Source organism: Gossypium raimondii, chromosome 4 (genome assembly GCF_025698545.1).
Source record: "Gossypium raimondii isolate GPD5lz chromosome 4, ASM2569854v1, whole genome shotgun sequence".
In the NCBI taxonomy this organism is placed as follows: Eukaryota; Viridiplantae; Streptophyta; class Magnoliopsida; order Malvales; family Malvaceae; genus Gossypium; species Gossypium raimondii.
The window spans coordinates 3,081,664-3,106,548 of NC_068568.1; the positions used below are offsets into that span (position 1 = coordinate 3,081,664).

General features: G+C 32.7%; 5 protein-coding genes across 5 annotated transcripts; 3 read left to right on the forward strand and 2 right to left on the reverse strand.

Annotated features, from left to right (window-relative positions):
* On the forward strand, positions 1-2,561 carry LOC105779842 (cyclin-D3-1). Its single transcript, XM_012603792.2, has 4 exons — positions 1-669; positions 1,211-1,412; positions 1,947-2,077; positions 2,167-2,561. The coding sequence occupies exons 1-4, from the start codon at positions 193-195 to the stop codon at positions 2,296-2,298; spliced, it is 942 nt and encodes a 313-aa protein (XP_012459246.1). The 5' UTR covers positions 1-192; the 3' UTR covers positions 2,299-2,561.
* Positions 2,562-9,688: 7,127 nt separating this feature from the next.
* LOC105779135 (uncharacterized) lies at positions 9,689-10,667 on the forward strand. Its single transcript, XM_052629884.1, has 4 exons — positions 9,689-9,970; positions 10,012-10,126; positions 10,217-10,306; positions 10,381-10,667. Exons 1-4 carry the CDS (start codon positions 9,689-9,691, stop codon positions 10,665-10,667), a joined length of 774 nt encoding a protein of 257 aa, XP_052485844.1.
* Positions 10,668-10,759: 92 nt separating this feature from the next.
* LOC105779841 (DNA-directed RNA polymerases II, IV and V subunit 3) lies at positions 10,760-13,341 on the reverse strand. The gene is made up of 3 exons (XM_012603791.2): positions 12,814-13,341; positions 12,185-12,422; positions 10,760-11,221 (listed from the first exon to the last, which is right to left on the reverse strand). Exons 1-3 carry the CDS (start codon positions 13,257-13,259, stop codon positions 10,949-10,951), a joined length of 957 nt encoding a protein of 318 aa, XP_012459245.1. The 5' UTR covers positions 13,260-13,341; the 3' UTR covers positions 10,760-10,948.
* A 1,196-nt stretch (positions 13,342-14,537) lies between these two features.
* Positions 14,538-16,899, reverse strand: LOC105779839 (D-3-phosphoglycerate dehydrogenase 1, chloroplastic). Its single transcript, XM_012603788.2, has 4 exons — positions 16,290-16,899; positions 15,610-16,097; positions 15,439-15,534; positions 14,538-15,369 (listed from the first exon to the last, which is right to left on the reverse strand). Exons 1-4 carry the CDS (start codon positions 16,840-16,842, stop codon positions 14,704-14,706), a joined length of 1,803 nt encoding a protein of 600 aa, XP_012459242.1. The 5' UTR covers positions 16,843-16,899; the 3' UTR covers positions 14,538-14,703.
* Positions 16,900-23,324: 6,425 nt separating this feature from the next.
* Positions 23,325-24,353, forward strand: LOC105780992 (transcription factor MYB44). Its single transcript, XM_012605547.2, has one exon. It carries the CDS (start codon positions 23,459-23,461, stop codon positions 24,197-24,199), a length of 741 nt encoding a protein of 246 aa, XP_012461001.1. The 5' UTR covers positions 23,325-23,458; the 3' UTR covers positions 24,200-24,353.
* The last annotated feature ends 532 nt before the right edge of the window (positions 24,354-24,885 follow it).

Below are 24,885 nucleotides of genomic sequence, written 5' to 3' on the forward strand. Positions count from 1 at the left end.
AAAACATTTTTTATATAAAATTTTCCATTACATACAAATATCTTATTGTATTTCATTGACTTGATTAAAATAAAATGACCCACCCTCACTAAAAACAAATCCCTCTTCTTCATATTGTTCACATGGCTAGGGAATGATGATGGGTCACTCAAATCCCTCTTCTTCGTAGTGTAAAACAACAAGAACATAACAATGCAAGAAGAACAAGAACAAAGCCGGCCTTTGTCCTTGCTAGATGATATTGATGCTCTCTATTGTGAAGAAGAAGAAGAAGATGATGATGCTTCAAGTGCTTGTAACAATGGCGGAAACCCATTTTTCCCCCTTGACCAAGACTTGTTTTGGGATAATGAAGAGCTTCTTTCAATGTTCTCTAAAGAAATTACACAGCACAAGGTGGTGCCGGCTCCTGATACCATCAATGGTGCCGATGAGTTTCTAGCAATGGCTCGATGTGTTGCTGTTGAATGGGTGCTTAAAGTCAATGCTCGCTACGGCTTCACCACTCTCACGGCTGTGCTGGCCATTAACTATCTCGATCGGTTCTTGACTAGCTTTCGTTTTCAAAGTGATAATAAGCCATGGATGATCCACCTTGCTGCTGTCACTTGTCTTTCTTTGGCTGCAAAAATTGAAGAAACTCAAGTTCCCCTTTTGCTAGACCTTCAAGTATGTCCCCAAATTCAATATTACCCATTGGCTTTGTTGATGAACTAGGGCTCGGTAGACAGACACTTCCGACCCTAGTTCATCAACAAATTTTATTCATGATTAGCTCTTCAAATATACCTATTTTTTAATTTTTATATTTAAGTCTATTTTGATACTTAAATTATCATTTTATTATTCGATTTCAATCCTAATTCATCAAGGCTTTATTCACCGTCAGCTTAAGTTTACCTATCATTTTGTCACTAGTAGGAAAATAGTTTCGACCCTAGTAAGGCTTTACTCATGCTTTAGCTATTGAGTTATACCCATTTTTTCATTCCTTTTTGATGCTTCAACCATCATTTTGTCACTTGATGGACTGGCAGCTTCGAACCCAGTTCTTCAATAGTCTTATTTCACAATAGTCTTAAACTATCATTTTGTTTCAATGACTGAGTTTTTAAGCATGTTGTAGCTAAATTAAGCCATCTCCATTAGGGGGGAATTTTGTCATAAATTTTCAAGGAGATTAACATGTTTCTTGTTTTGGGGTTCTTAGGATGAAGACACAAAATATGTTTTTGAGGCCAAAACAATTCAAAGAATGGAGATTTTAATCCTTACAACTCTCAAATGGAAAATGCATCCCATTACCCCACTTTCATTTATTGATCACATCATAAGAAGGCTTGGCTTGAAGACACATCTCCATTGGGAGTTTCTCAAGAGATGTGAGCATCTCCTCCTTTGTGTAATCTCTGGTAAGCCCCTCCCTTTTTGCAATAGCTTTAGATAAATGGCCAAATTTTATAGGTCTCTGTATAAATTTTTTTTTTTAAATTTAGTCCCTTTTACTATAATTTTGAAAGTTTTAATCCTTTATCTTTTAATCTAGAAGCTAGATTAAAAATACACATTTCAACCACGGGAGTTAGGTGAGATGGTAAGAATCTCTCCTACCTTAACTAGTGGTTGAGGGTTCTATCCTCGTCATGGGTATGAAGCAGCTTTAAAACTCATGGTCAGCATCTACCCCTTAATGAGCTTACAAAATATGGAGGATTAGTTACTGGGTTCGTTCTGATAAATACCTTGAGAAATAAAAAAAATTTACACATTTCAAAAAGTAGAAGATAAAAAATGATCAAAGTATAGTAGACTAAATATGTAAAAATGTATGGGGACCTTCTATGAAATTTAACCAAATATAAAAGCATGGACAAAAGTAAAAGAAAAATAAACAAAGGGCCCATTTGTGTTTTCTTAATCTCATAATTTAGTCCATGTTTTTGTAGATTCAAGTTCTATGCACTACCTTCCCTCAGTATTGGCCACCGCAACAATGATGCATGTGATAGACCAAGTCGAGCCATTCACTCCCATTGACTACCAAAATCAGCTCTTAGATGTTCTTAAAATAAAAAAGGTTGGTAATTTTTATGATTAAAATTCACTTTGATCATTTGATCACCATTTTTATTTTATCATTCATTGCTCCACTTGTTTTACAAATAGGAAAGAGTAAGTGAGTGCTACAACTTTGTCGTCGATGTATCAAATAAACAATCTCAAAAGAGGAAGATCAGTCGAGCCCCATCGCTCAACAGGGTCTTTCAAAACGTCGTCGTTGCGAGCAGCCATTCTTAATAGATATATTATGCTTATGTCGGTTCATGGAACAAAGTTTCTTTCTCTTTTTTTAAGTTGAAAAAAGTTTGATTTGTATTTCCATCTCTACAATTCCAAGAATGACCCCAAAGTGGTGGTTCATAGTGTTGAGAGATGGGTGGCAAATTGGGCAAAAGAACAAAAAGGAAAGGAAAAAAAATGTGCATTGAAGGATGTATTGTTGTATGTTTGTTTCCCTATGGAGATATTGAGATTCCTTTTAACTTTCCATCTACAAACAATGTTTTATAAATTAGGGTTACTTGCAATAAACGTCCTCAAATTATCATTCGGATTTTAATTTGATCTTTAACTTTTTAATATATTTTCATCACGCCATTCGATTCTGACATAGACATATTGTAAACATGTGGATTAAACTGTAAATATTTATGTACCTATTACATGGACAACTTAAATCTAGATTGACACTATTTTTCTTTAATATATCAAATCCAAACTGTCTATACAGTATATACACGTGTGTTTACAATCTGATGCACCATGTTAGATCTGAGCGACATTCAATGCCCAAAGTTTAAGGACTAACCGAGAAATTAAGTTATAGTTTGAGGATGTTTGGTAAATTAACCCTAAAAGTAAACTTTGAGAATTGTAATGAATATTTTATGTTTTTGGTCAACTTGTCCCATTGATTTTAGAATTAGAGCCAAAATATTTTTAAGATTATTGAAAATTGCTAAGAAAGAAATGCTTGTTTGTATGTGAAGGAAGAAAGAGGTTATGGGGGGACAGTGGGGTTTGGTAGTTTTTTGATTTTGGATACACAGTTTTGACCTCGTTTCAAGTGCCATTCATTAATAATTACAATAATCCAAATAATAAAATATTTTTCGATTAATATTTTTAGAACTAGATCAATGGTCGAATCGGTTTAATCATCAGTTCAATTACTTTTAGCTTAGTTGATTCAACTCAATTGATCTTAAGCTTTTCTCTAGACTAATATTTCAACCGATTTTCATTCCAATCGATTCGATCGACCGATCCTATTGAAATAACCATGATTTGGATATAATTATTACAAAACTTATATTTTAATAATTTATATAGTTAAAAAAATCCCAAATTCAAATTTTATGTGTGTATTTGGCTCAACCTTATTATGTTAATTATTTTATATGATACAAATTCAAACATATATTGCACTGAATCTACAAATCGAATTTTAGGGTGGGTTTAGATTGTCGGTGAGGTGTAGTACGTTTAGTTTACTTTTTGTCTCACGTTACAGTATTGCCACAGTATCTAATCTTACCGCCACCGCTATTTTTACACTAACCACAAGTAAACGCACTGTCAATCCAAACCCACTCTTAATTTCGGATATAAATAAATTAAGTAACTAAATTTAAATAAAAAGAAAATCAAATATTGATATGGGAAAAGTTTGGAATTGGAGTTTAATGGGGCATCCACTCAAACCATAAATAAAAGGTAGAAGCAAAAATAGGGAAAGGTTGAAATTGGGAGACAAAATCTTTGATGCTATATGATAAGACCAAATCTTTTGTATTTTTATTTAAAAAATAATTTATTTTGTATAAAACAAAGGAATATTCTTTAGTATGATGTCATATTTTAACCATTTTTCTCTATCATATTATAATAATATATTAAATATTTACCACAAGTAGCTAACAATGTTATTACTAGTAAAAAGGGTGTCGATTAAGATTTAACTCGATTGGTATGAATATTGTTGTCAATGTAGGAGGATGTGGGTTCGGGTGCACTGAACCGCATTATCCTCCTATTTATAGGTTGGGGGAGGCTATGGGTAATTCTAGGCATTGTCTCAAAAAGAGCAAATATGATCCGAACTTATAATGAGATTGTTCAAAAAAAAGAATAAATCTCAAAATTATACATGAACTATGTTTTAATGTGTAATTAAAAAATAAAAAATTTATATTTAAAATAGTAAAATATAAAAGTTATTAATTGTTTTATTTATTTATTTGAAAATTTATTTATTTTAAATATTTATGATAAAACTTTGAAATTTTACCCATTAATGAATTGAGGTTCTTCAGTTATAAAACCAAACTAAATCAATTTATTATAAGCAGTTCGGAAAGTCCAAAAGATTCGACCGAATCGAATTCATCCCTAAACAAAATATTAGTTTATTGACATCATATTCAAGATTTTAGATTCGGATTTATAAACGGAGAAAATAACATTAAAAATTTTCCAATTTAAAGGTACAACCCGACTTAACTCCGAGTATAATATAATATAATATAATATAATATAATATAATATAATATAATATAATATAATGAAAGGGAAACAGCTTGGTCCCAAAGAACCAAAAGATCTAGTGCCCACTCCAATAATTGCAAGTTGGGTTAAAGAAACAAAAATATAAACTGAGTTCGGGATCTAATATTCAAAGCTTGAGTTTAACCCGACTTGGTTTATCTTCAAGTAAATAATATACTATTTTTCTTTAATTTTGTATATTATTAGATCTTATAAAATATAAATAAATTATATTATAATGTAAATATTAAAAAGTATAAGTTAAATTATTTATGTTAAAATTTTTAATAAAATAAAAATATATAACGAGAGGGCAATATATTTATATATAATTACTAAACGGGTTAAAGTTCGTCATTTACAAAATGAATGAACTTGGACAAATTTTAAGACTATTTAGACCGAATCAAATTTGAACAGCTAAATAAGATATTAACCTATATATGAATATGATATAAACTCGATTCGATTTGGCTCAAAAACACTTCGATGATAAATTATAAAGAATATCAAAACTTTGTATTTAAAAAATTAATTTAATTGGTGGGCTAGATTTATTAAAAATGTTAGAATTTAGTTTCACAAAAATTTTTTTCCATAATTACATAGCATCAATTTAACATTGGTTTTTTGATCATATTAGAAATTTATCACACATGTATTCGTGTAGAAACCACGTATTTAGAATATAGGTGTGTATTTAAAAATACTATAAAATAAATCCATTAAACACGGGTTCAATCCGTAAGCATGTTAATATCGATTCTTTTATTTAAAAATCATATAAAAGTATAAAAAAACAAAAAAGGTCATCAAAATCATAACAGTAGCCCTTTAATAAAAGTGTATATTAGTCATTTTAACCAAGTTGGTACCCGATTAACCCGTAACACCAACTTAATCAGCGATTTCATACGTGTGGTAATGATTTACTCCTAGGTAGTGTCTAGACCCCTACAATGTAGAATTTTATTTTTGATCCTTTAAATTTGATAAGATTTTAATTTAGTAAATATTAAAATTATATTTTCACCCTCAAAATAATAATTTTGATTTAATTCTTTAAAATTATGAAATTATCTTTTAAGTCTCCTAAAATTATATAATTTAATTTTATAAAAAAATTTATTTCATCCCTGCTAAACATTGACAATAATTAATGTATATTCTTGTTTACAGCTGTAAAGTTTAAAAGACAACAAAAGAGATGAAAATGGAGGTTTGTGGTTGTGGATATTTTTTTGGGGATTATAAGAAAAAGGAAACAGCAATAATAAGAGGTAGCAGTAGAAAAGAAGAAGAAGCAACACAGGTTTATTTTTATTTTTATTTTTTAAAAATAATGGATTTGAACTAGATTTATTTAGGCTGCGGTTCATCTTAGAATAGATTCGGACAAATCAATTTAAGTTCAGATAAACATGGTGAGAAACCCACGTGTTGGTTTAATAGTCAAGGTGTTCACCGTCTCAGGTATAGTTTGAGTTTGAGTTGCATTACTGTTAGGATTTTGCCCTCCTCTTGTAATTCACAAAAAAAAAAAACTAAAACGACAATGTTTAAATGGTACGTCGATAAAGCTTTTTAGTATTTGTATCTATCAGTATAGAAATATGAGTACATATAGTTTTTAGAATTTTAAATATATTAATATTGGATAAGGGCCGAAGCTAGAAATTTTTTTGGGGAGGAGCCAAAACTGAATCGTATATTTAATAGCCTATATTTTTATAATTTTTAAATGATTAAACTAAATTTTTATCATTTAAGGAGGGGTCAAAGTGTAATTTTATCATTATTAATTTAAAATTTTATAAATTATAAAAAAATAAAAAGAAATTTTTTTCATTTTAAATGAGTCACGACCTTACCAACCCCTCTGGCTTCGCCACTGTCCTGGATATTTATACATCTACATTCAATAAATGCTTTGAATTTAAACAAATGCTTGGCTTGGAGTCTTTTTGGAGAGTGTTATGCCTTTTGAATAGTTGTTCTACCTAGGGGCAAAGCTAGAATTTTCCTTTTGCGAGGAACCGAATTTGAATTTATAAATTTTTTTTAGAGTTAAAAATATAATTTCATCATTGTATTAATGTAAAATTTTACAATTTAAAGGGATTAAACTATAAAAACTTTTATTTTTAGAGAGAGCATAATTGAAATTTAAATTTTAAGAGGGGATAAAACGTAATTTTATGTTAAATTAACTTAAATTTTTGCAAATATTCAAAGGACTAAAAGAGTAATTTTTCATTTTTGAAAAGACCAAGCCAGACTTGCCTTCTAGCTTCACCCTTGATTGCACCATACGGTAATAGTAGAATTACGATAAGATGCGACTTACCTACTATTTGTAGAATTTAATGAGATATAACCAGAGAAATTTTTAAGTGGATTTTGATATGATCTAACGGTGATAAGTACATGAGAATTTTCAATTGACCGCCTTTTTTTTTATTTAAAGTAGTTAACAACGAAATAATTTTTTTAATAATCTCATTATAAGTTCTGATTATATTTATTTATTTTATACAGAATTTAGAATCATCTATAATCCCTCCCCAACCCATAAATAGAAAGATAATGCGCTTCATTGCATTCGAACTCACATATTTTATATTACAATAATATCCATACCAATCAAATTAAGATTCAACTGGCTCGAGCGAAATAGTTAAATATAACACTATTTTTTTCAATTAAGATTTAGAAGTACTTGAATAACACGTGTCATATATGTACCATTAATTAGAAGGGACAAAAACAGGGCTGAGGCCTGAGCAAATAGGAGTTTGTGATGGCATCAGTGATGTAAGAAAAAACCAAGACATAGGGGAGCTGTCGGGGTTAATAAACAACCCTAACTAACCATACTAAATAAACTGACCCCATCTTTGCTTGGTTCCTCACCCCTGGACAGGGCTCGTCTTGTCACCAACCATTCAATACGGTTCGATTTTATCTTTCGATTCTGTCGAGAGTCTTAATAAATTCATAAAATATCTTTAGAGCAACTAAACAAATAAAATCTCGACACATTTGTGTGAATCGTCTTGAACCTTAAACCATGTCTTTGTATCGATAATATATATATAAAAAAAGATATTTTTAAAAATTACACTACAAAATTATTGATAAAATGTCATTTCAATAAGTAAAAAATGAGTTGAATGTAAAAATAGAAATTAGATTAGAATTTGTTTTCCAAAGTTTTGAGATTAAACTTTTAATCTTTTAAACATATATTTTGTATTACAACATTAAACTAAATCCATTATTATTATTTGAAACCATCACGTGTTCTTAATTGATATTTAAAAATAAAAATAAAAATAAATACATGATAAACTTTTAATCTTATTTTGTATAGTTAAAAGAATAATAATAAGCCTGAATCTAATTTAAATAAAAAATATTGATAAATAATAACTCAAAATAAGTTTATTTAAATTTAAAAATAAGTTTATTTAAATTTAAAAACTTTCTTCCCAATCCGATATAATATTCCAATCAAATTGGAGATGACAACGGGGTGATATGATTTTTCGATCTATCTCAAACTTGATCCGATTTTTATACCTACCGACTCGATCTTGCCCTAAACTAGATTTCTATTCCTCGACTCCTACCCAACCTGGCTCGAAATATTAACCAATCATTTATATTAGGTTAAATAAAATACATATCTTATAAACATTAAAAATATCTAATATTATAAAAAAATTATAGGAGTTAAAAATTTTCTATAATAAGTTATAAAACTAAATGTGTATTTTCTTAATTTTTAGAAGCGAGTTTAACAAAAACTTGACCCAAACCTGAATTTTAAAATTTTAATTAAAAACCCGAATCAGTTCCCTCCCAAGTTCAATTTTCAAATCAAAATCAAAACCCATCAAATTCGGATTATTTTTGCCAACTCTAAACCGGACTCATAGATAAGTAAAAGTCATCAAAGCAACCACCTTGCTAGGAAGTTTGATAAGGATTTGGTGAATTTTAAATGGATGAATTGGTTTCCTCACTCCAAGGTTGAATCAGTGTCCTCCTCTAGTTTGGTTATATAAACATGTTTTCTCTTCTCCCAAGCCCTTTAAGATTTTTAACTTTTGAGTTAAGCATAAGTACTATATGGAAATTGTTGCTGAGTCCTGAAAAAGGGAGGTGATTGGTGATCCTTTGTTAAGGCTTTTTATGAAATTGAAGAGATTGAAGAAGTTTTAAAGGCTCTCAATTATGATGCATATGGTGATATATCTTCTAGAGTATAATAGAAAAGAGATGAACCAAAAAGAGCTCAGCTTGATATGTTGTCTGATGGGGTTAAATTGAAACTGAGTGATCAATTACAATCTGAGTTCCCAAGTTTACAAGATGCCGGGGAAAGTTTCTACAGACAAAAGGCTAGGGTGAATCGGATTGGAGTAGGTGATCAGAGTACCAAGTTTTTTCATAATGCTATTGCTGTCAAGAGGAACAGGTATTCTATCAGAGCTTTGTTTGATGATAGGGGTAATAAACTAGAATCTCATGAACAGATTGCTTCTAAGATTATTCAATTTGATAAAGGGCTCATTGGTGTTGCTGATCAATTGCTTAGAGATATTCTTCCTACATTGTCTATGGCTGCTTAGAGATATGTTTAGGCCCATCACTATAGATCAAGACAACAATTTTTGAGCAGGGGAATGATAAAGCACATCAGCATGAAAAATTGTTGGTGAGGATCTTATTGGTGTTGTGCAGTATTTGTTCACCACCTCATAGTTATCGACTGCTTTCAATACTACTATTATTTCATTTGTTCCTAAATTTGAGAATCCAAATCATATTAAACAGTTTAGGCCTATTTCATGTTGTAACACAGTTTATAAGTGTATCTCCAAGGTCTTTTATTCAAAGCAATCAGAGTGCTTTTATTCAAAGCAGAAACATTATTGACAACACTCTACTTCCCCATGAGTTGATGAGGGGATATAGTAGAAAGGTTATTTCTCATAGATGTGCCCTTAAGGTGTACCTTTAGAAGGCATTTGACTCTTTGAGTTGGAATTTTGTTATTTCTGTATTGAGAGCCATGGGATTCCTTGAGCAATTTGTCAAGTGGATTGCTAGTTGCATCACTTCTCCTAGGTTCTCCATTTCTCTTAATGGAGGACTCATTGGATTCTTTGAAGGGGCAAGGGGAGCAAGGCAGGGAGTTCCTCTCTCTCCCTATCTATTTGCTATTGCAATGAATGTCTTGTCCACACTCCTGATGGTAGTAGTTGCTTATGGTGTGTTCAAGTTTCATCCCAAGTATCTCAGGGTTCGGCTTTCCCACCTCTCCTTTGCAGATGACCTCCTCATCTTTGCTAAGGTTCTACCAATTCTGTTGTTGGTATTTGGTGTATCTTAGAGGAATTCTACCTGCTCTCTGGACTACAACCTAATGCTTCTAAGAGTGAACTTTTTGTTGTTGGGGTATCTTTAGAAGAACTGGAGGCCATGAAGACCATTATCGATTTTAAAGTTGGTAAGGTGCCTGCGCTTTATTAGGGGGTGCCACTTGTGTCTAGATAGTTGACATTCTCTGATTGTGGTCCTTCGATGGGGGAAATTATAGCTAAAACCAATGGCTGGTCTTCTACGCATCTTAGCTATGTTGGTAGGCTTCAACTCATCGAAGCTGTGATTTTAGTATTCAAGCTTCCTGGTGCGAACAGTTTCTTATGCCAAAATTTGTTTTTAAAAGAATCTCCCAAGTTTGTGCTTGATTCTTTTGGAAAGGAAAGGATTGCTATGCTTATGGAGCAAGGGTCTGCTGGCAGTTGATTTGTTCAGCTAAATCAAAGGGTGGGTTGGGGCTGAGAAGACTTGAGGAATCGAACAAGGCTCGTCACTTGCAACTGGTCCGATCCATTCTTACTGAGGAAGGTTGTTTACGGATTGCTTGGGTTCAAGACTATAACATGAAAGGTAAAAGCTATTGGGATGTTGTTCCAAGCTCTTCAAGTAGTTGGAATTGGAGAAGGTTGCTTAAATTGAAGGAGTTAGTTGCTCAAATGATATATTAAACCAAACCCAACCAAGCATCCATATACTTCATCCGGTTAAGAGCTTGCTGCTGAATCGATGGTGTGATGAAACAAAAAAGCAGTAACATAAATACCAAGCTAAATCATTTGTCAATCCATATGCTTCAAAGGCTTTTAAGTTTAGAATAGATGGCAAATGTGGTGACAAAATTTGAGGAGGAAAAAGGGAAGAAAAAAAAAAGGTAGTCGATTCTGTACCTAAAGATTAGAAGAGCAGTCAGCAACAATGCGGATGAAATCTGTTTTTACTTACAAGCGAATCAACCTCCTCGCATGTGAGCACCTAGTTCACCAAACTGATCATCAGCTTCCACAGTATCCTCAGACAGGCGAACTGCATCCAGCTTCTGTTTAAGGATTTCGATAGCATTAAGGACTAACTGGAAAGCTTTGACCGCACCGGTAGATTCGATAGTGAAAATGAAACTGTCTTCTTTGGCATATATCTCCACGAGCCCCGGCTTGCCCATAGCTTCAGCTTTCTTTAATACTTCATCGTCATAGGTATATGCTTCTGGATCAACCACCACAACCTGTTTTCAACAATAAAGAGGAATACCATAGTTAGCAGAAGCAGTGAAGTAGAATAACCTCAAATTTTTGGGTTAAAGTACCTGGGCAGTCCATGTATTATAGTGACCAGATCAAATTAGTCCCTCTATTATTAAATGGATCAATTTAGCCCCTATACTATTAAAAAGAATCAAATAAGTCTAAATTGTAAAAGAGTTTGACATTTAGCATATAAAAAATGTGTTTTAACTTATTTTTTCAATTCCAAACAAAAGATTTAATATACAGAACCATAAAAACTTTAAAAATATTAAGTCTATTAAATAGTAAATGATATGTTTTTAACAGTAAATGTTAACTCTATTCCAATTTGGCCTTAGTTGATTCTTTTTAATAGTACAGGGACTAAATTGATCCATTTAATAGTAGAGGAACTAAATTGATGAGGTCCCTATAATACGGGAACCTCTTAGGTACATTCACCCAAATTTTTGGCTTGTGATACAGGCATTGAAACAATGTACTCATAGAACACAAATCATTTGGCGTCAAGCAAGTCAGAATAACCACCAACACAGAAATATGACGATAACCATCTAACCCGACCAACTATTTCCTGAATTCTTCTTGGACAATTCTAATAAAACAAGAGAATCTTGGTTTTCAAGACAACCATAGCAGCGCAAGTGGACCCATTTAAACAAAGGATACGCCCGACAAGTCAATACAGTTCGATAGCTCACTTGTTAGCCAATGAGATAAGAAGCACAAACCCCAATATGAAAACCTATCCTAAAGCTCAAATTCCATTGATATCATAGGAACTTCCATAAGAAACATATGAATAAACATGTTTAAACTGATGCAAACTAGGGGTTTAGAAAGGACCTTGAATGATGTAGATGCTAATTCTATTATCCCAACAATTTGTTGTGACAGACTATAACTTAGATTGATATTAATGATGTAGAGCAAAGGAGAACCTGTTGGGTATTAGGATCAATGTCAAAGACTCTAGTAGGACTACTGTCGACAAAGCTTTGCTTCTCCTCAAGGGTCAAGGTATCCATCATATCTTCATTGATGTGAATCTCAGGTTCATACATGAAAGTCACAGTCGCGGCAGGTGACCATTTCGCATGATCTTTTCCTATCCCTTTCCTCGCAATTGCCCTCAGCCTCAACTCCTGCCCTCGCCGCAATTTCACGATGATAATCCCCCTGAAAGTAAACAGTTACTTATCTAACCCTAGAAACTAGAAAGGCAATGCATTTAAAATTGGTCTAATTCAGAATTGGTCATTGTACAATGTACATTATGAAAACTTAAAAATTAGTTCAATTAAGTATCAATGTTAAATCTTGTCCGTCGACCCAAAAATCAGCATTTCAACAAATTATACGCAAGAAATTAGTAAAAATCAACAATTCAGTAATTTATATGCTACAAATTCAAAAACACAGCAGTTCAAGTTCATGCATTCACCAACTAACATCTCAGTGTTTGATATATCAAAATTGAGGACTAACGTTTCATTTTTCGTAATTTACAGGGATGACATTCACAATTAGACCTAAACAGTGACAAATTACAAATTTAAACCCTAAATACCTTTGTTCAGAGGATTCGTAGCCAGCGGAATCGGTGAAATCGACGGGAACAACCGTATGATCGGAACTGTAAAGATCCTTACTGGTGACATCCAGTGTTTGATCGCTTATGCATTTGGCGCGAAGATGGAACTCGACGGAGCAGAACTCGCACTGTCCGTCACCGTCGCAGGCGTCACAGTCACGCGAGAATCGCATCGACATGGCGCGTTGGCTAGTGAGAGGGATGAGACCGAGTCGATGGGCGATGAACTCGTCGTTGAGGACGGAAGAGTTAACTTCGATTTCGACGAGATCGATAGCTATGGTGGGAACCTCGGCGATCATGACGCGGCGGAGGGCGTTGGCCATGGAAGCATCGGTGTCGTGGAGCTCGAATTTAGCGTAGTCATCTTTGAGTTCCCGGATTTTGACCCTTGGGAATCGCTGGTACGAAGCTCCTTCCATTTTTTCTTTTTCTTTTTTTTCAAATTATTTTGATGATGTTATTTGGCTCTGCGCCTTAAAAAGCTTTGATGAAGTAGAGTTTTTTAAAACCTAACTATGAAGGTTTTAAGCTTCAATGGAGAAGTGAACGACGTCGTAAACTGACATTTTGTTTTGGTTAAATTTTTATTTTGGTCCTTCTATTATGCTCAAATTTATCATTTAATCCCTGTAAAATTCTGATGTAAACTTTTCGAATTTATTGGTACTTTAAAATTTTATATATTTAAATATTTACAAATATCTAATGGAGTCTCCAAGTTGATTATCGCTGGTTTTTTTTTCTCTCGTCAGCTCTTTTATTCTTTTTTCTTCTCATTCATTATACATGTCTTTTTTCTTTTCAGTTTGTAAATCTATTTTGTGGGCATCTTTATTGTCTTTATAAGTTATAGTGGACAGATGATAGCGCCTATTGTTCGCTAAAACTCCATCGGCCACCAGTAATTTTTCTTCAAAAGTGGGTGGCTCTTCATTAACTTCTTAATTTCTTTCTATTTTGATAGTATTTCAAAATAATAAATGATTTCACATGTCGATTTGGACCTGTGTTGTCTTAAGTTTTATATTTTTTTTGTTTTTCCATTTTTTTAATAAATTTCAGTTTTAGAAGTTTTTATTTGCCGTTGTAACACGTTTTTTAATATTGCTTATGCATGTAATATTAGTTTTACAAGTGATTTTAGGAATGATTTTATTATCACCCTTTTTAGATTGGTAAATGCTCGATTCTTTTGTCGATTTTTGCTCGCCATTTTGAGCCATCCAGGACTAATTTCCTTATTGTATTAAATGTTTGTAATCACTCCAGATATGTCGTACTTTAGTTGTGACAAAGTCAATTGCTAACATATCATAATGTTCTATTGGTGTTGAGAACAAAACATTTGTTGTGTTGATGAAGCTTGTCATTTACCTTCTACGACGAGTGTTTGCTATTTTTTTCTTTAAATTGTATAGTTCCATTCATTGAATGAATTAATAAATCTACCATTAAAAAAATATCCAATGAAATAATATAAATTTTCAATATAAAATATTTATTAATAAATTTTACAAATACAATCCATCCTTCGACAAAACCAAATTAACAAAAAATATTATCTCACATATTAAACAATAAAATGTCTCAAATTATTCAAGTAATTAGTTTTATTATTTAAAATAAAAATATTAATTTTATATATTATAAAAAATATAGCTAAAAATGTATTTTATAAAAAATAACAATTTCAGTAATCAAACCAACTTATATTTAATTAAATTAATTTATTTTTTAGCCTTATTTCAAATCCCTTCAAAGAATTATTGAAAGACAAATTGTAAAATTGAGCAGCAAAAATGCCCACAAAAAGACCCAACCAAATGAAGAAAAAGAAATGGTGATACTGATGATGCAGCAATCCTACAACTTAAGGAAAACAGACTCTTCAATGGCAGGGACTTCACCAATCCTCTTCAAAGATTCTTTCCTCGGTTGATCGTCGACTCCGATAGCCATTACAGCATGCTTCCTCGGAGCGACCCTCCCGACACTCATGAAGCTCACATTCACATTCTCCTCGCCCAAAATGCTTCCGACTTTACCAATCATGCCGGGCTGATCGACCTGTCTACAAAGTATTATACTACCTTCCAAGCTCACATCCACTCTGAATGACCCTACCTTTGTCAAATGCGGAATTCCATCCTTCACCCGTCCTTCAACTTTGATCTCGCCGCTCTTGGATGTGGCACTGGCGAATTTCGATTTCACATTGGCGATCTGAACTTTGATGAACTCAAGGGGAATCTCGTGTGAACCGTCTAAATGGATGTGTTCCTCTGTGATTCGTAATCCTCTTTGTTTAGCAGTGTAATCGGCATTAACAAGGTTGACGTAAATATCGGAAATTGGTTCGATTATGCCCTTGGTGATCATTGCACGAAGCAACCTAGTATCGAGGTCAGGTCTAGAAGAAGCATATGATACTTTCACGGTTTTAACACCACTTCCACCTGCAACCAATTGGACAGCCAGCCTCCCAAGTTTCTCGGCAAGTATGACGTACGGTTTCAACTCCAGTAGAACCTGCAATGGAAGAACAACTAAATGAAGCGGCGCTCAACATAGAGAAAGTGATGAACATCATCGTTGTACCTCGGCAGGAACCATCGGTGCATTGACTGCGGTAGCTGCAAGTTCCCCTTTCAAGGCACCAACAACAGCTTCAGCTATTTCGATAGCCACTCCTTCCTACAAAGAACATATCAATGCATCATTTGGAAACAAACGAAATGCGAATATGTCTGATCACACAATCCACCTTACCTGAGCCTCCATTGTACTAGCACCGAGATGCGGAGTGACAGTAACCATCTCATGCTGCACCAACTTATTATCTTGTTTCGGTGGCTCCTCGGAGAAAACATCAAGAGCAGCCTGAGCTACAATCCCGGCATCCAATGCCCTCACAAGAGCTTCTTCATCAACCACTCCACCGCGAGCAACGTTGACGATACGAACACCTTTCTTCATCTTAGCAAATGTCTCATTATTGAGCATGTTAGATGTAGCAGGGGTGAGAGGCATATGCATAGAGATAAAATCTGCCGCCCCTATCGCTTCATCGAAGCTCACTAGCTCAACACCTATAGCACGAGCACGTTCCGCTGGGGCATAAGGATCATGTGCGATAACATGCATTCCGAGGCCCTTTGCTCGCCGAGCTACTTCCGATCCGACTTTTCCGAAACCTAAGACAGCAAGTGTTTTTCCAACAAGAGACACACCAACATACTTGTTCCTTTGCCACTTCCCTATCAACATCATAATAAAGTACATATAAACTTTTCCCAAAATCTAATTCACAGCTGAAAATATAATTTATAAACAATAATCACAATTCACAAATGATCCATAAACTCCATTAAATCTCTACAAAACATATATTTCTAAATTAAGGTTCATAATCATGATTAGCTACGAAGAAAATGACAATCAGTTCTCACCAGATTTGATAGAAGCATCAGCCTGAGCCACATTACGAGCCATGGCAGCCAAAAGGGCGATCCCATGTTCCGCCGCCGCAACGGTATTCGCCGTCGGAGCATTAACGACCAAACAACCGTGTTCGGTAGCGGCAGCCAGATCGACATTGTCGATCCCAACGCCAGCTCTTCCAACGACCTTCAACCTCCCGCCTGAAGATTCGAAAACCGCACGGTTCACTTTCGTCCCGCTGCGAACAATCAAAGCGTCACAGAGCGAGATCTTGGACCGGAGCTCTTCGGGAGAGAGGTTGTAAGAGCAATCCACGTCGGCGAACTCCTTCAACAGCGTCAAACCGGCTTCACCTAGCTTCTCGGCGACGAGTACGGTGGGCTTGTTGGAAGAAGAAGAAGAAGCAGCGGAGGTTATAATCAAAACCCGGCCGCGTTGCGGTTGAGAGCGGGAAAAATGAGCGCTGTTAGGGAAGTTGGCGGAAAAAGCAGATCGGAGGGATAGTTTAGAGGAAAGGGAATGGGATGGGGTCTTGAGAGTTGGGATTTTGAGAGACGCCATTGTCGTACGGTGAGGTGAAAATTGAATAAGCAATGTAACTAACCAGAGAAAAGGAAGAGTGGGAGAGTGGGAGACTCAAAATATTGTCAGCAGGTTTGATGAGATGCAACGAGATTGTAACAGAACCCGAGGTACGTGTAATAAATTATGATATATATGGGTAAATTTTAAATCTAGTCACTATGTATAGTTTAAATTAAGGTTTAGTCACCAAACTTTAAAAAGTTACGATATGATCACTAATAGTATTGATTTGTTATATTTTAGTGACTAACGTGGCACGGTATATCATAATTCCATGAGAAAAGGTACCATGGAGGCCTCTTTACTAAGATTGAAATTACATTTTGCCCCCTCTACTCAAAATCCGAGCAAATTAGTCCCTATACATTAGATCAAATAGTAAACTAGTCTTTTCCATTAAAAATTTCATCTATTTCTACTGTTAACAACTGAAGTTTCTAACATACTAACCACATAATTACACGTGGCATGCCAAGTGTGCCTCATTCTAACATACAAGGACCAATTTTAAACAAAATGACCAATATGCTCTTTAATCTAATGTACAGGGATTAATTTACCTTTTTTTAGTATAGGGGCAAAATGCAACTCGACTCTTAGTACAAGGGCCTCTATGGTACTTTTACCTAATTTCATACGGAATTTTTAGGTCCAATTGCACAATCAACCCCTATATTTTTTATTTAAAAATAAAATTAAAAGAAAAAATAAATTAGGCTATATAAGGGAAAAAAAATATAGGGCTAATTTGTTCAATTTGCTGGAAATTTTCATTTAAAATGATAATATAACGTAAATATTAGTTTGTTTTTACAATGTTAATGATAGTTACCGACTCGATTATCAAAATGTAATGAAGTAATAACATTAATGACAATTTTTTTCTTAGTTCTAACTAGAGGTATAGATGGGTTAAAACTTGATAACCCATTTCATTTTCTAAAATAACTAAGGTTTTCAAAATTAGATATATGGTCGAATTAGTTCGACCAATTTATCTGGTTAAATTAAATAAATTATTAAAATAGAAAAATCGGTTCAATCGCCGATTCAATTAGTTTGCAATCGGTCCAACTCCTTATTCTTGATCAATATCCTGACTGGTTCTCGATCCAACTGATTCGACCAATCCAATCAAATCTAAAAATAATTAAAATAACATAATATTAAATTTTAATTTTATATCAGTCTTTACATATAACTCTTTTAATAAAATTTTAGAATATAATATATTTTCATTATTAATGAAGAATTTCAATCAATTTAAATATTTATAAATTTTATTTGAAATCTCATCCATAAATCTACAATAGGATGAAATAGTTCGGCCCGGCTTTAGCTATCGTGGATATTTATTGGGTCAAGTGATAAAAGAGTTGAGTGTCTTTTAAAATACTTAACCATTGAAATAAATGTTTTAAATTATCTTTAAATTATCGATGTTATGTTAATTAGGTCTTTTCGTTATTAAAATTGTTAATTTAATTGTTAAATTACATGTCAAATTAATAATTTTTTAAAATATGGGTGTTTTAAAATATTAATTTTGAGATTTTCAAAGCTTTCATAGAAGCTTTATCATCCATTCTTTCTTTCTTTTATTTTTCTAATTTTACTTTATTTTTAGTTTTTACTTTTAAAATTCATACAACAACGCTCTATTTTTCTTTAAAATTTTCATTGTAAATTTAGCGGCATGATATTTGACATACCATTTAACTAATTAGTAACAAAAGGATTTGAATGATAAAATATCAATAGTTTGGAGATGTAATTAAAACATTTTGAAGTCTAAGGAAAAAATTTAGACTGAGAGTCATAATTCGGAGATATTTGATGCAATTATCTCAATATTTAATTACACTTTGCTTCCGGGAGTTTGTTTTGGTTCGTACAACCTTCGAGCTCTTACTTTAGCAATAGGTTTATGCATTCTTATTGGTCAAAATCAGGGTATCCATCATTGGCATCAGTGATTAATCCAAAGAGATAAATGACATACCAAAAATATATTTACACGGCTAATCCATTAATCTAGTTTTACTAAAAAAAATATTTAGACAATTAATCCATTGATCTAGTTTTAATAATATATTTTATATTTTATACTTAAAGACCTTGGTTAAAATATGTCACATGTACTTGTACTCTTCACAAATTTGGAATTTGGTCCCTATTATTATATTTATAAGAATTTAGTCCCTCTATTTTTCAAATTTCCAAATTTGTTAAATTTGTTCATGTGACATTTTGAAATAAAAAAGGCATAAAGATAAATTTAGCCCTTAACGTTTACTCATTTTGTCATTTTGGCCCTTATTCTATTTTTGGGTCATTTTGGCCCTCAACCTTTAAATTTTACACAAGTTGTTTTTTTTTTTTACCAAAAAACTGATTGAATTGTTAAAATTTTAATGGCATTGACGTAACAATTCACGTGGCACTTTACGTATACTTCACTACTAACATGGATAAATTTTCTAAAAGTTGTTATCAACATTTTTGAAATTTGTTGATTTTTATTTTTATTTTTTTGAATTTTTATGAATAATATGTGGATTACCATGCTAGTGGCCACATCAATGTCATTAAAATTTTTATAGTTCAGTCAATTTTTCTATCAAAAAGCAAACAATTTGACTAAATTTTAGAGGTTGAGGGCCAAAATGATAAAATAAGTAAACGCTAGGGGCTAAATTATCATTATGCCTAAAAATGCTGATTTGGTAGCAACGTAACTAAAAAATGTTATAATGAACCTGAATTTAACAAAGTAATCTTAATAGTGTTAATAATTAGACCTAGATTTTGAAATCTGAAAAGTAAATAGACTAAAATTCAAAAAATAAAAATATAGACTAAATTTCAATTTTACAAAAAATATAAGGACTTATGAAATATTTTAACCAAATATATTTTGAAAAGAAAGTACATTCAATTCAAGTACAACTTTATAAAGTGCACGTGGAAAGGATATTCTTTGCCGCTAACCAAAAGTCAGCTCAAGATCCCTGACGTACGGTAAGACAAAATAGTTGCCTCTGCCTCTAGTGGCAACATTGTAAAAATTGAAACGAATGCTAGAGACAATAATCCAGGATGAAGTCAAAATTATTTTGAAGATTAGAGATAAATTATAAATAATTGGGGAGTAAATTGTAAATTTTATGTTACATTAATATGTAATTTCATATAAATTTAAGGGATAAAATGATGAATCTGTTATATTTAAAAGGTTAAAGCTACTGTCTGTCCCCTTTGCAGTTGTTTTTTACTCCGATTTAATATACATCTAACATAATCTGATTCGACCTGACTCAAATGTAAGTATTAATTACTTGTTTAAACTTAATTTGAGAAAAAAATTAAAACTATACCCGACTTTGACCCATATGTCACAATTTTTATTTGCTTAAAGGGTACAAAAGCCCATCAACTTTTTATATTATATATATATATATATATATATATATATATATATCAATTAAGTCATTCCGCGAAGAATTCTTTCAATTAAGCTCTTAAACTTCTAAATTACGTTAAATAAGTCATTTGGCCAATGCTTTCCATCTTTGATTATTATGATGCTGACATGATGGTCCATTGTCATTAAGAATTGTTAACATGTTGGTGCCACATTAATTGCAGTGTTGCAAAAAGATTAAAAAAATCAAAATATTTTAAAAAAATTATTTAATATTTTTATGTCGGGGAATGAACCTGGATAATTCATTTCAAGACATAAAAATTTTAAATAATTATTTTTAAAATTTTTTTCTAGGCGTCACACTATCACGTCAACAATTGTTGTTGACATTGATCGTCATGTCAACACTGTTAACGATCACGTGACTTAATTTATGTAATTTGGGAGTTTGAATATAAAATTGAGTATATTTTCACAAAGGAGCTTAATATTTTTTTTTCTAATTTTTCTACTTTTCCCGTTTTAATCTATTTTTCGATTTTCAGATTTTTACTCATTTGAAATGGATCGGACTATATGTCACCGTTTAAATCAAATGGACCTTTGTTTCTAATTCAATTGGTCACCACATCCAGTTCTAGCAACATTGTCGAGTTAAGGAGCACTGAATCACCTTTTAAGTAAGGTATTAGATTGAATATTGAGGATGGAAAAAATAGCGTCGTAAAAGCTTTACCTTTCATTGAAAAGTTTGATTCAATTCGAATAAATTTATTTACTATTTACATTAAATCATAATGTTGTTATCCAAATTCAAATTTGAAATAAAAAATAATATTTATAAATATTTAAGGGTAAACTATTAAAATAGTCACTTTTGTTTACCTCAAGTTATATTTTAGTCACTTAATGTTTGAAATGTTATGTATGAGCCACTTACGTTATCGCGTTGTAAGATTTTAGCCACTAAGCTGTTAATTACTGTTAACGGTGTAACGGTAAGCTGACATAGCATGTTAAATCATTATTTCAAACAAAAATTTTGGGTTAATTTATCCAATCGGTCCCCATATTTTTTCGTTTTGAGAAATTTAATTTTTTTTATTCTATGTTCTTTTAACTTTCCTTTCTTTTCTTTCTTTTTAACTTTTTTTTGCCCATTCTCTTCTGCTTCTCCCTTTGTTTTTCTATGTTTTTCATTTGTTAAAACTAATCCCTATACTTTTATTTTTTTGAACAATTCAACTTTTTCGAGTGAAGCGAGCTCATGGACTAGTTTTAACAAATGTAAAACATAGAAAAACTACGTTAAAAGAAATGAAGAAGGAAGGAAAACAGAGGGAGAAGACGAAGAGAATGAAAAAAAAAACAAAGTTCAAAAACATAAAAGAAACAAAATTAAATTGCTCAAAATGAAAAAGTATAGGGACCAATTGTAAAATTTAATCTAAAATTTTCGTTTGAAATAATGATTTAATGTGCGACGTCAGCTTACCGTTACACCATTAACAGTAATTAACGGCTCAGTGACTAAAATGTTACAATATGATAACGTAAGTGACTAAAATGTAATATTTCAAACATAAGTGACTAAAATATAACCCGAGTTAAACAAAAGTAACTATTTTGACAGTTTACCCAATATTTAAATCCAAGTCAACTTTCTCCCTTGGAAAAAGCTGATATACAGTCTTTTGCACACGGAGAAGGTTAAATTATGCTATTAGTCCATATATTATTTATATGTTATAAATTTAGTCATTATAGTCTAACTTAGTCAATTTTAAACTTTGTAATTTTCAAATAGGTCAATTTCAATTCCTATTCTTTAAAAGTTTTGAAAATTTAGTTCTGAACCAAAAAAAAAAAGAGTTAAATTTGTTAAGTTGAATTCTACTATTAATCTCACAAGTTGAGAATTTAGTTCATATTTTCCAATTTGATCATTTTAGTCCCTATAACTTTTTTTTAAATTTCAATATTGACTCGGATAAGAGTTAATGTGACTTTTGTAATAAGTATTATTTGAAAATAATAAGTTAATATGACATTACATAATTGATGATATGTTTGCCGTATAAGATGTTAGAAATAATAGAATTTAATTTTATAAATTTAACAGCTACCATTTGGTTAGGACTAAAATTTTAATTTTTTTTATAATTGCAGGGACTACAAATGATCAAATTAAAGTATATGGGCTAAATCTGTAATCAACACATAGTAAAGGGACTAATAGCCGAATTTGATCTCAAGTTAATGGCTTCAAAAGTGAGCATTACATAACATCTCTTCTTAGGTAAAAAGACCTCTCTAGTCCATCTCAATTTCGAAATTGAGCAAATTAATCCCTCTCAAAAAAATTGAAGTAATTTAATCATTGTCAAATTCCAAAGTGAGCAACTAAGAACAATTAGTCATAACATTAATATTTTCCATCACTTGTACATAATTTTGATTGGTATAATAATAAATTTAGCCTTCAATGTTTATATATTTCATCATTTTGGCCTTAATTCTTAAAAATTAAACAAATTCAACCTCAAAATTTATACATTTACAAAAACATTATGGGATAAATTTGTTAATTAGGACCAAATTAAAAATGTGTAAATTTTGAGGGCTAAATGTGTTATTATACAGATAAAAATCATGTACAATTGATGGAATACATTAAATTCATGATTAATTGTCCTTATTTGCTCACTTTCTAATTTTATAGGGATTAAATTGCTCTGATTTTTTTTGAAAGGGACCAATTTGCTTAATTTAAAAATTGAAAGGGAATGGAGAGGTGTTTTTACCCTCTTCTTATTTGAGTACTTCAATAACGGTACGAGTCAAATCATGAAACTCCAAATTTTCTCAACTAATCCAACGCACTGTCAGTTTTCTCGTAAAGCGTTATCCAGCTGTATCACCGTTAAACCAGCAGTTAACTTAACACTTATTATCTGTATTACTTAACCGGCTTCTATCAGTTACCGTAACGGCGCAACCCCTCCCCTTTAAAAACCCCTCGACGACTCAACCCCTTTATCACATCTCGAAAAAACCCAAGCCTTCAACGGTTCAACCACCGGACCGGCCTTGTTCTCCGTTTATCTCCGACCGTCCGGCCGCTACAATCTCCGATGTGAGTTCAACTTTGTTGCTATTAAGCCAATGGATCGAGATGTTGACCGAGTCAAAGGACCGTGGAGTCCCGAGGAGGACGAATTGTTGCGGAAGCTGGTGCATCGGCACGGCGCTCGGAACTGGTCGTTGGTATCGAGGTCGATCCCCGGTCGGTCGGGGAAATCATGCCGGTTACGGTGGTGCAACCAGCTATCGCCGGAAGTTGAGCACCGCCCTTTCACGTCGGAAGAGGACGGGGTCATCGTGAAAGCCCACGCCAAGTACGGCAACAAGTGGGCTACCATCGCTAGGCTCCTCAATGGCCGTACGGACAACGCGGTCAAGAACCATTGGAATTCGACGTTGAAGAGGAAGCTCTCGGAGGCGGAAGACGGCGATTCGGTTCAAGAATCGGAGAAAAGATCGGTGAAATCCCCAAGAAGGGAGAGTCCTTCGGGTTCTGAAGTCAGCGATTTGGGATTGAGCGTCGCGAAGTCGAATCAGCACTCCGCTGACGTCGTTTCGACTGAGCTTACTCTTGGACGTTCATGGAACGAATCGTTCGAGTTCAATAACAGTAGCTCATCGGAGAAGAAGAATGAACAACCATTGGAGGAAAAGCAAGTGGCCGGGAAAAATATGACAACGGTGGCGCTTGCACCAGCGGCAACGGCGGCGCTTACACCAGCGGCGATGCAAGAGATGATCAGAAAAGAAGTGAGGGATTACATGGCAGAGTTTGATTGTAACAGTGAAAACCTGAGGGATTTGTGGGGTAGAGAGGATTGAATGAAGGACTAAACTGAAATAACTTATTCATTAAAAATTTTGGGTTAATTCTCTGTTAGTCCTTGAACTATGATTTATATTCTAAACTGATTCCAACTTCAAAACATTCTAATTAAACCAGAAATTGCGTTTGCATGTGGAAAATAAGTGTAATAAATAATGAAAATAATGTTTGAAACTAATATTTATGAAATTAAAAATTAATTTAATTCGTGAGTAAAAAGAAATTTAAATAGAAAATATATATCTTCTTAAGAATATCAAATGCACTTCAATTGTTTATCATGTTATTGTCATTTTTCTTAAGTATCGAGTTGACTTGTGACATCAACTCAATTAACGATGTTATCAATACTATAATTCTTTCTATTTATTTAAAATACGACGTTAGTTTAAAAGTAACATATAATAAATAATGAAACATATTATTTGAAACTAATTAATAATAACACATGAAATATGTACAATATTAAAATGAAAAAACTGATTAAATCGTGAGTAAAATGAAATTTAAAAACGAAAATGCACAACAATTGTTTATCACGGTGTTGTCATTAGAGTTGTCTATGGGTCGGGCCACCTGACCAGGCTCGAATGTCTGCTCGAAAATTGGGAGGATTTGGACAAAAATACAGGTCTAGAATATGGGCTTAGACAAAAAACGAGGCCTGTTTTCTAAACGGATC

Coding starts and splice junctions, on each gene's coding strand:
- LOC105779842 (XM_012603792.2), top strand. CDS start 193: ATGCAAGAAGAACAAGAACAAAGCCGGCCTTTGTCCTTGCTAGATGAT. Junction 670..1,210: donor CCCTTTTGCTAGACCTTCAA/GTATGTCCCCAA, acceptor TGGGGTTCTTAG/GATGAAGACACAAAATATGT. Junction 1,413..1,946: donor CCTCCTTTGTGTAATCTCTG/GTAAGCCCCTCC, acceptor ATGTTTTTGTAG/ATTCAAGTTCTATGCACTAC.
- LOC105779135 (XM_052629884.1), top strand. CDS start 9,689: ATGGGATTCCTTGAGCAATTTGTCAAGTGGATTGCTAGTTGCATCACT. Junction 9,971..10,011: donor ACCTCCTCATCTTTGCTAAG/GTTCTACCAATT, acceptor TGTATCTTAGAG/GAATTCTACCTGCTCTCTGG. Junction 10,127..10,216: donor CATTATCGATTTTAAAGTTG/GTAAGGTGCCTG, acceptor GGGAAATTATAG/CTAAAACCAATGGCTGGTCT.
- LOC105779841 (XM_012603791.2), bottom strand. CDS start 13,259: ATGGAAGGAGCTTCGTACCAGCGATTCCCAAGGGTCAAAATCCGGGAA. Junction 12,423..12,813: donor TACGAATCCTCTGAACAAAG/GTATTTAGGGTT, acceptor GTTTACTTTCAG/GGGGATTATCATCGTGAAAT. Junction 11,222..12,184: donor TTGATCCTAATACCCAACAG/GTTCTCCTTTGC, acceptor TGTTGAAAACAG/GTTGTGGTGGTTGATCCAGA.
- LOC105779839 (XM_012603788.2), bottom strand. CDS start 16,842: ATGGCGTCTCTCAAAATCCCAACTCTCAAGACCCCATCCCATTCCCTT. Junction 16,098..16,289: donor TGATGCTTCTATCAAATCTG/GTGAGAACTGAT, acceptor TGATGTTGATAG/GGAAGTGGCAAAGGAACAAG. Junction 15,370..15,438: donor CACCGATGGTTCCTGCCGAG/GTACAACGATGA, acceptor CTTCCATTGCAG/GTTCTACTGGAGTTGAAACC.
- LOC105780992 (XM_012605547.2), top strand. CDS start 23,459: ATGGATCGAGATGTTGACCGAGTCAAAGGACCGTGGAGTCCCGAGGAG.